At 58.1% G+C, this 10105-nt stretch overlaps 1 protein-coding gene across 1 annotated transcript; it reads left to right on the top strand.

The window, feature by feature from the left end:
* Positions 1-1886: 1886 nt before the first annotated feature.
* NCLIV_016620 (putative protein kinase (incomplete catalytic triad)) lies at positions 1887-10105 on the top strand (the record flags this gene model as incomplete). Its single annotated transcript, XM_003881854.1, has 8 exons — positions 1887-4275; positions 4667-4767; positions 5151-5567; positions 5925-7256; positions 7520-7604; positions 7856-7946; positions 8404-9504; positions 9940-10105. The coding sequence occupies 8 exons, from the start codon at positions 1887-1889 to the stop codon at positions 10103-10105; spliced, it is 5682 nt and encodes a 1893-aa protein (XP_003881903.1).

The following is a 10105-nucleotide window of genomic DNA, read 5'->3' as shown; positions in this document are numbered from 1 at the left end:
AGTAGCGCGGCCACATCACATGATGACTGTCGGTGTAGAAGTTGATACATGTGCACACTTCTCAGTTGTACCCGGCGGGACCACAGCACGGACGGCCGCGTCGGTTGGACGCTGTGGATTTTTTAGGCGTCGAACCTATTTCGACTCAGTGTTGCGGCCAGTAACTGCCAGCAAACAATTCGTTCCAATGACGCGAGGATATTCCGCAATCTGTGTTGTTTAGCACCGTGTGCGCGGATGGCGTACACCTTCCCAGTTGCCTCGGGGCTAGCTATCTCTGTTGGGAGAGCGAACTTCATCACCGGGTATCCAAGCAAAATCACTGCGCTGCTTTGCTCCATCTCCCTCCGCTGGATTCTTTTTTGACATGAGGCGCAAGGGGCGTTAGAAGGAAGATGCGTCTTCCGTCCGTGATGCGGACGTCTACGCTTCTGGTGCTCAAAGATTCACCTTGGCCAAGACTCCGATGAGCTGGGTTACGTTACAGACGAGGAAAAGTGACGATTCTTCTTTCCGTTTGAAGCCACGAATTAGTGCCCCGTTCATCGAAAAAGAGGCAATCGACTCCGCTCGTCCTCGAACTCCGTTTCAATCCGTTAGCCACCAGTGGTCAACCGGTGCCGACACCGACCGTGATTGGGGGGGGGGGGGGTTGGCCGGGGGGTGGGCATCTGAGTTCCAGTCCAAAAACACCAGACACTCTCTCTGCAACTTTGGAAGAGATTACCGTTTGAAGCCCAACAGCTTGGCACTCTTCGACGCTAAATCTTTCTTTCTATATGCTTAAAGCTGCCATGGTGTGCCGCACGAGTTCTTGTGGGTCTATCATCGAGCACGTGCCCCGCCTCGCATGCTGTCAGCGGCTGACTAAGCTGCTGGCTTGGCCAGCCCCAAAACCGTGACTTCCTCTTTAAGAGGCTCATTTTCTTTCATGTATATACCCGTACCTTTTAGAGGGCCCTGTGCAATTCGCATTTGCCAGCCACTGAATGCCGCGAGGCCCCCAGACCGCCTGTCTAGTGCGAGGAGGATCGCCAGCAAGGACTTGTGTCAGGTGGCTAGTAAGCCGGCTTCTGCCGCTTTTCAAGTTAAAACAGTTTGAAGTCTTTTCTTATACCGTCTGACGGAGACCAAGTCCGTGTGCACTACTCTGTGTCGCACAAGAGAGGCCGTCGCCGTGCATGCAGCCGTCACAGTCCACACGTGGCTGTGTGTGAGGATCCTCACTGAACTCCGGAGTTTCTGGCCGGCATAAAACGAGCGATTTCCCGTCTCCTTTTGGAGACAAATCCTTTGGGTGGTTTCCTTCTGACGTTTCTGAAACGTGCGAGCATGGCTGCTGGTAGTTGACAATTTCCTCCGGCGTCTCCGTCCTCATCTTGCTAGCTGTTGTCTAATCTAGTGGAATTACCAGGCCGTAGGGCGTGCTCCTTACGTCGCCTTTTGCTCCCATGAAAGCGGTTTTGTATTCTCGTGTAACGTTCAGCCCCATTCAGCTACGTTATACGGACCACTGCGTGGACCCTGAGGAGTAGATTGTGAAAGGTTATTTGTATCTGTCACTTCGGGATGGACTTTCAATACCGTTGTCTGAAGCCTGCGGTGCGACATCGTGAATTCCCGGTCTTCCACAGAGGGTCAGAATGCGCGCCCAATTCTGTATTTGATTATTTTCCCTTGGTAACCCTGTGATAGTTCCTCACTACGAGGGCGGATGCCGAGCGACGCCCACGGCGGGACGTGAAAGTCGCACGGACACGCGCGCGCCGCTCTGTGCGGTGTGCGTACACCTGTGTCGCGTTGACTCCAATTAGACCATGTAGTCATGTCACTCGCATGCAGAATGCTTCAGAGAGAAAAAAAGTTCGGACACGCCCGCTGTAACGATGAACAGATGCCGGCCTCCGCCGCTCATCGCACACCTGGGCACGACCAGCAGTAGCCCCTATAGTAGTGAGGACTTTCGCTGTGGGACGACTTCCTCGTCGTCGTCTCCCACAGGAATATGGAGCTCGCCTACCGCCGATCTTGGCCGGTCAAACGGCAGCATCCCCTCTCCTCATCCGAGTTCTCACTTGGGCAGTTTTGACGCTGCAGACTCATCGGGATGGGTTCGGAGTCCATACGTCAGCGGTATCCCGAGACAGAGCGTCAGCCCCACAGCTGCGGACCTCTTGAGTTTCTCCCCGTTCCATTCCCCGACTCGTCGCCTGCCCCAGCCTACCTTGAGTGCGAGCTCCACTCTTGTAGACTCTGCGACTTTGACGTGCGATCTTGAAAACGGCCTTTCGGGCGTTGTCAGAGAACTGGAAGCATCGTCCTCGACTCTTAGTCAAACAGGCATTGGCGACGCCTTCCGTGGTTCTCTGGCACGTCCACCGTCCTACGACGTTGGAAGAAATAACGTAACAATCCCTTTGAGTGGAACCGGTCATCCTCATTTTGCTATGTCCTGTGGGTCACCTGTCCGAACATCCGGTCCTCTCGTATCTCACGGCCACTGCGCCCGAAAGGAACGCCCCTCAGAGTTCATCCCTGTCTCCTCTGAGAACCTGGCTCTCCAACGGACCGATCCAGACACCCCTTCCTCCGGTCTTTCCCAGTCTCCCTGCCGTTCTCAACCGGCTACTGCCGAGACGGCGTGTCCCTCGCCAGCGTCTATTCCTTCAACTCTTTCGCTTGATTTCCCAAATCGCCAAGATGTCGAATCCGTTTTCCGGGCACAGGAGGAACGACAAAGAGCCGTCGCTTTCCCGATGCGCCGCGAGAAGCTGTCCGAGTTCACAGACACTCCGCAGCGGTCTTTGGCAACTTCCGTGGCAAACGAAGCCGCGCGCGCTGTCTCCGTGCTCAAGATACCAGGCTGGTCTCCTCGCTTTCCCGACAAAGATAGACCTCTCTGTGGCAGCAGGAGCGCCGATGACACACACGGATTCGCCGTGGAAATGCACAAGGCACAGACCGCAGTCAGGTGCTTTTCCCCTCCAGTGGTTCGTTCTGAGCGTTACAACCTCTCTGAAGAAGCGAGGTCTGCGGCAGAACCCTGCGAGCCGTCTTCCGCGCGTAAAGAAACAGGCGATTTCGATCGGGGACGCTCTCCTTGTGTCGAAGCCCTGTCCGCTTCGCGTTATGCCTCGTCGCGCCACACTCGCCAACATGACGGAAAAAGGCTTTCGCCGACTGCCGGGGGCAACTCATCGGTCGCTTTGTCTTCCTCCCGAGTGCTTCCGGCCCAGCCTCACGCTGTCTCCTCTCGCCTTGGTTCCTCACATGAGGCGACTTCCTCTAGGCATTCCGCCTGCGCCCTGCCGGCTTCGGGCGGGTCCAGGCGCTCTCCGCAGGCTGCAGGACAGTCGCAGTCCTCTGCGCGTGCGGCGCGCAAAGCAAACGCGCCCCACGTTGCTTCGGCCCACCCCGCCGTCTCGAGTTCGTCTTCCCTCAGCCGGTTCGATTTCTCGCGTTTGCCTCCGGAGGCTGCGCTTTGGAGTCCCCCAGGGTCTCCGCTGCCAGCAGACGAAAGCGGAGTGCTCCTGGTTCCGTCGTCCTTCCTTCTTTCGCACCGTGCGTTTAAGAAAGCGTCATACCGGCTTTCTTCTGTCGCGCTCGACGGAGTGCAGCTGAGTTGTCCGTTCGAACACGACCAACCAGAAGAGATCGAGACACACCACGCGAGGACAGAGTCTCCATCGCCTCCCCCCACCTTTTCCTCGCTCGCACTGAGGGGACGGCCGCCCAACACGGAACCTTTTCACGCGCAGGCGTGCCGCTGTGCGTCTTCTACAGAGGGAACGGAAGTCTCGAACCTGCCACGGGCAATGTCGTTTGAAGAGAATGACGAGAACAACGGGGAAACAAACGCAGCACGAAGAAAGCCTCCCTGTGTGGCGTTTTCAAGCACGCCGAGCACTGAAAGACCACCCGTCGCCTCCGCTGCTCCGTTCCCTTCCTGTGCCGGCAGCCACGTTCTCCAGAGAGAAGAGCGTGGGGATGGAGGATATCCAAAAGGCGGAGAAGAAGCCAGGGAGAGCGAACACGAACGAGAAGACAAATGGACGCACGAACGGAAAAGGGAGAACGCGGGCAGATCCGAAGCCGTCTTCGACGCCGTGCATCACCCACCAGAGAGAAGGCTGCTGCAGAAAATGCGACACGCGGCAGAGGTGGGGGCACTGAGGCGCGGGCAGGCGGCAGAGGATTCTGCGGGTGCGAGAGGACACTTGACGCGAGATGAGGCGAAACTGCAAAGGGACCGATTTCGCATGCGCAAGTCGCCGTGTCCCGCATCACGTCGTCTGGGGCATGATGATCTCGACTGGTCTCGGAGCCGCGACGTCGGAAGAGGCCGCAGTGCGCGGGTCTGCGTCTTGCCTCACAAATCATCCGGTCGTTTGGTGGCCGTAAAGGTGAGAGGAGACGCCAGAACCGCGATTCCCGGCTCAGGGCAAACCCGCGGGAGACACCCCAAGAGGGAAACGAAGATGAAGACACGGAAAATGAGTGGGATGCCTCAAAGACCCGTGTCGCGACCGCGAGAACAAGCGAGAAAGTAGCACACGCCGCTACATCGTTCCGCCTCCTTGTCTGTCAGCTCCGTTTTGAGTCTGCATCTCTCTTTTTCTGTCTTTCGCTTGTGGGCTAGTGACTCTCTCACTGTCGCTCCGCTTCCTTCCTGGCTCAGGAGGTCCACGTCGGTTGCTTCGACCTCTACCGTGGCCTGGACGACGTAACCAAGAGAAACAGATACCAGCTTGCGTGCGAAGTGAAGGTGAGACAACTTTTTCGAAATGCCATCCGGGTTGATTCCGCGGTACAAAGCTCTTCCCAGGACTTGCTGTTCGTAATCCGACTTACCTTCATCGACACATATGTAGTTGTGCGCTGCGCCATACATACACATATGCATGCACATGTAAAGATGTGCCACAGTATACGTGTCAAAATAAGCGTGTAGATCGACTTGTACCTCTATGTTTCCCTTCTGTCGCTTGATTCATCGCCAGTAGAATCGACTGGCGATTTCCCCAGGTTTTTCCAGAGTGTCGAATCTAGCGCTTGAGGTGTGCTGAATGAAAATCTGATCACGCTGCAAATTCTTAGGCGTAGAAGGCACTCGTGGCAGGTAGGGTCCTCATGTGTATATAAAAATGTCTGTTTCCATTCGGGGTGTCCTGTTCTTTCCACAGACCCACCGCCTGATCTCGTGCTGCTCCGATGTGGCGGCGTTGTCCTTCCTGCTTCCGTCTCGGGGCTCGTCCGCGCCTGTCTCGTCCACCTCGCGACCCAGGCGTCAGTCGCCGTCTCCTCTCTTCGCTCCGTCGTGTCTCCCTCGCTCATCTTCTCTCTTTCCTTCTCCCCCCTGTGTTTCGTTCGTTCCCCTCTCGTCTTCGGGTTCCTCCGTTGCCTTGCCATCCCCTCCGGCTCTCTTGACGGCCTCCGCCTCACCTTGCGCTGACACCAGTCCGTCTTCTTCGCGTGGACAACCCTGCGCTTCCTATCGTCTTCTTTCTTCTTCCTCTTTGGCCTTTTGCCCGTCTTCCTCCCTGTTCCCTCCTTCGCGGTGTGACTCCCAAGCCCGAGTTCCCCAGTCGTGGGGAGGCTCTCTTTCGCCGCCTGCCGACCCTTCCTGCGGCCCACGTGAGGAGCCGCCGTCGTCTTTCGAAGCGCTCCACGGCCCACACTCCTCTTCCTCGCCTTTGGCTTTGTGTCCTTCCTCTGCGTCTCTGCCCAGCGGTGGCAGTCCCGCCCCGGTTCCGGCCGTCTCGTCTCGGGTCCGTCTCTCCTCGCTCTGTTTCCTTCCTTTCTCGTCTGCTGCCGTCTCTCCCAGTCAGCCAAAGGCGTTGCACGCCTCGTGTTCTCCCTTGGCTTCGCCGTTCCCCTCTTCGCCGGCGTCCTCGTTTTCGTTTTCCCCTCTAACTCCCTCCACGATGTACAGCACCAACCTCCTCACGCCGACCCCTCAGACAGGGGAACCGTCACTGTCTCCCTCCTGCAACGCCTCCTGTTCTTCGTCCTTGATCTCCACGTCCTGTGGAAGCAGTCGCTCCGGCCGCGGCCCACTGGCATCCTCTCTCCCGTCTCCGCTCGGCCCTCTTGCAACCCCGCGCCTCTCTTCGTCGACCTTCCCTCCCAACACTTGGCGCGGGTCCGAGGCAAACGACGGCGCTGCAGAACCTCAGGAGTCCGCGTCTTCCTCCTCTCCTGGGGCTTCCGCGTCTCTTTCGTGCAGCGGCTCCGAGGCGATGGACCGTAGAAAAGGCCCTGGGACTCAGAGGTGGGACGCAGCTTTGCCGGCCCACCCGTTAAGCCCGTACCCTCTCAAACCAAACCACTCCCCTCCTCTCCCCCTCCTCCCCGAAAGCGACTTGGTCGGTCTGCTGCGTCCGCGCTCGTCTTCAGCTTGCCCCCTTGTGTCCGGCTTTGCAGACGGGCCTTCGCTCTGGCCCCGCCGCCCCGTCGCTGCCTCGCCTGCTGTCTCCTGTCCACTCTCCTGCTTTCTTCTCCCCTTCTTGGGGGCGTATCGGTGGCAGAGCAAGCGAGGAGGCTGCGTGCACGTCGCTCTCGAGTACATGCACTACGGAACCCTGGGCGACATCGTGAAGGCTCTGAGACTTCTCCGGGCGGTGCGGTGCGTCGATCCGTCAACAAAAAAGCGAGGAAACGCCGCACCTGCTTCCCCCGCCCCTCAGTGCAGGCCAACGAACAGGAGCCTGCAAACGCGTGTCTGCTCTGATTGGCGTTCCACTCTGAGCGGCGGACGGCGACGAGGCGAAGGTGGAGGATTCGAGCAGGGGAGAGAAGAAGACGAAGAGGCGCGTGAGAAGGACGCGCGCGCGGACCGCGACGGAGACCAAGAAGGCGGCATGGAAGCGAGGAAGGAGGCGAAAGAGAAGACAGACGGGAGCGATCTAGACGCGGCCGTCGGCGATAACGACGACGGCTCGCGAGCGGACACTGTCTCCTTGTCTCCCGGCAGTTCGCCTCCGCGGCATTCTTCTCTTCCGGCCCTTTGCCCTCCGACAGAGCGGCGTTGCGACGCCTCGCCGGCAGAAGACGGTGGAGGCTCTGAGAACATGAGACCGGAGAACTCAGGAAGCTCTGGCCAGTGCTGGCTGCCCCCCGAGTGGAAAGAAGAACGACAAAGAAAGTGGGCGAAAAGGAAAAGGAAGATCCAGACCGCATGCCTGGCCCCAGAGACGAGATCATCCGAGGAGGATATCGGGATCCCTGAATCGATCTTGAAGCTCATCGCTTTTCAGGTGCGTTTCGACACAAGCGGCGCTGCACACATGGGGTACCCGCCTCCGAGTGTTCCGTCAGTTTCTCAATCTTGTTCTCGCCATGTCTTCCTCTTCCTACGCTTGGCAAATCCTACTTTGTGCCTTCCTGCATGCGGCCTCTTTTCCCTTCCTCTGCTTTTCCGCTTTTCGCTCGACATCTGTGTGTGCTGGCGCTCGAGAGCAGCCCTTCACCTTTCCCTGACAGGGCGTTTGTGTCCTCTTTTTCGTTGACCTCGTCGCAGGTCTTGGGAGCTCTGTCGTTCCTCCATCGGCACCGGTGCATCCACCGGGACATCAAACCGCAAAATATCATGATCAACAACGAAGGTGAGCGGGCTGTCTGTGGCGTCTCCGCTCGTTTGCTCTTCACTCCTCTGTCGCGTTGAAAGCCGACAGAAGAGCGCCATCGAGGTCTTCTCTAGTCTTCGTCGACAGTTTGCTTTTCTCGCTGCCTGTTCCCCGTCTTCTTTTCGTGTGTCTTTCCTTTCTACCGCCCTCTACCTTTCCCTAGCTTCGGAACACTTTTTTTTCTTGCGCTGTTCTGTTCCGTGCCGTTTCCGCCTCCCTGCGATATACAGGCATCGTGAAGGTCGGAGACTTCGGCATTTCACGTTTCCTCGATGTTGAGGGGAATGACTCGTTGACCTTTGTTGGCACCGAACTTTACATGTAAGTCCAGCTGTGCCCCGCTTTCCTGTTCTCCCCTGCTCGATCTTCGAATCTCTGCTCCCGTCTGTTGAGCTTTGTTTCGTCTCGCCGCTTGATTTCGGCTCTGCCCTCTTCTTCCCGCGTATTTTTCTCCCTCCGTGCTGTCAGCACACCCCATGTGCCTTGCGGATACACCAGTCGAGTCTCTACATCCCCTCCCCTGTGTCTCCTCGTTTCCCCTGACCAATAGGCCTCTGAACTGTTTCCGCTTTTCCTTCTCGCACTTCTCCTTTCCCGTCTCCCGCTGAAAGTCCCCTCCTGCGGCCCAGCCTGTTTTCCCCTGTACGCGCGCTCTTTTTTCCATTCGCTTTTTCGCCTTTTTTATGCGTGGCTCTCCGTCCGACCCGCGTTTCTTCCGCCTTCCGTTCCTTTTCTCACGGATAGTCCTCTGGCCCGCGCGGACTGTCTTTCCTTCCAGGAGTCCGGAGCGACTTCACCAGCATTTCTCGGCTGTGCACCTGAACACGTCTCGTCGCCGAACAAAGACTTCGGGCTCTTCCCACCGCCTCCACGCGTCCCCGGCCTATCCTCTCCATTCTGCCTCTTCTGTTCCGTCTGCATCTTCTTCCGCCGCTTCGCATCCGTCCCGCGGGCCTGTACCGCGGAATGTCCAGGCCGCCCGCGAGACGCTCTCGGCTAATAGTCGAGGAGACTCGGGCACCGAACAGGGGGACCAGAATCCAGCGCAGGGGCAGGCGCCTCGCCACGTTGGTGTGCAGGCAGACATGCGACGCGAGGGAGAGGCGACAGAAGGAGACAGGACTGGACGAGCGGCGGGAGAAGCGCCGAGAGTGGACGAGAAGACGGAGAGAGAGAAACCGTTTGCGGCAGAGGAAACCAAAGCCGGTGACGCACATCAGCCCGAGAGAGGGTGGCTCTCAGAGAAGGAAGAAAGGTGCACAAACAAAAACGACTCCTGCGGAGCGTTACGGGCCGGAGCAGACGCCACCGCTGTCCCGCGCGTGCCCGTTTCTCTCTTAGAAGAGCACTCTCGAAAATCTGCATCACCGAGACACCCGGACGTGTCCCAGGCTACCCCGCCAGTTCCGCTCTCTTTCTCGCGCTCTGCGGTCGAGCACGGACCGGAGAGAGCGCAGGAGGGACGGCTCGAGAGAGAGACGGACCTCCGAGGAGAGAAGGAAAAAGGCAAGAGCAAGAAGGCGAAAGAGCGCAGCAGGCGGAAAGAAATCTTCGCTGCCATGGAGAAGGAAGAGAAGCGCGTCGGCGCATATTCGTTCCCTTCCGATATTTGGAGTGTCGGCGTTCTTCTCTTTGAGCTGGCTGCTGTCCACCACCCCTTTCCGGAGGGGTTGCCGTGCGACCTGAAAGACTGCAACATTGTGTCCCTTCTGCAGAGCCGTTTCCACGGAAGCAAAACGCGCAAGAGACGAAGCTACGAATTCCGAGACTTTTTATTCAACTGCCTGCGGGTAAAGCCCGGGAAACGCGCCACCGCCGACAGACTCCTTCTCCATCCTTGGCTCCTCGAAGGCATGGCCTCCCGGCAACACTTCAAGAGGTAAACATCTTTGTCTCTTTTTCGTCCACGCTTCCTTTCTTTCTCTGCCTCGTGCCGCCTGCTTTTTGCGACTGCGTTTTCTCTCTGTTCCAGGAGTCTCCTGTAGGTGCGTACGGAGAGTCTACGCGCCTGCAGCCCTCTCTCTGTTTGTCCTTCCGTTTTCGCTGGTGCGCTTCTGTCGCTCGGTCTCGCCTGTGTATCGTCCCTCCTCTTCCTTTTCCTTCCTGCAGGCTTCATCGTTTCGACTTCATTGTGCATGGTCATCTTTCTTCTCTCGTTTGCTGTTCTCTCTCTCACATCTCTCAGGTGGACTGCTTGGGTGTCTTTCCCGCCTCGCCCTTCGTTTTCTCTCCTCGTGCTTGTCCTTCTCCTTTGGTCCGGGCGCCTCTCGTGTTCCTCTTATTCGTTTCTTTTTCTCCCGTCCTGTGCCCACAGGTGGATTGTCAAGGTGTATCGACGAGCGTCTTCTGCGCGGCACTTGCTCCTTGAGGCCGAGGGCATCGCGGCTGCGGGAGAAGAACCAGCCAGGGAGACGCGAAGCACGAACTCGGCAGGGGGAAGAGAGAACACGGGACGAAACGCGAGCGAGGCGCACGTCTAG

The sequence above is a fragment of the Neospora caninum genome, chromosome VI (assembly GCF_000208865.1).
Source record: "Neospora caninum Liverpool complete genome, chromosome VI".
Lineage (NCBI taxonomy): Eukaryota > Apicomplexa > Conoidasida > Eucoccidiorida > Sarcocystidae > Neospora > Neospora caninum.
This window is presented reverse-complemented; position numbering and strand designations above follow the sequence as displayed.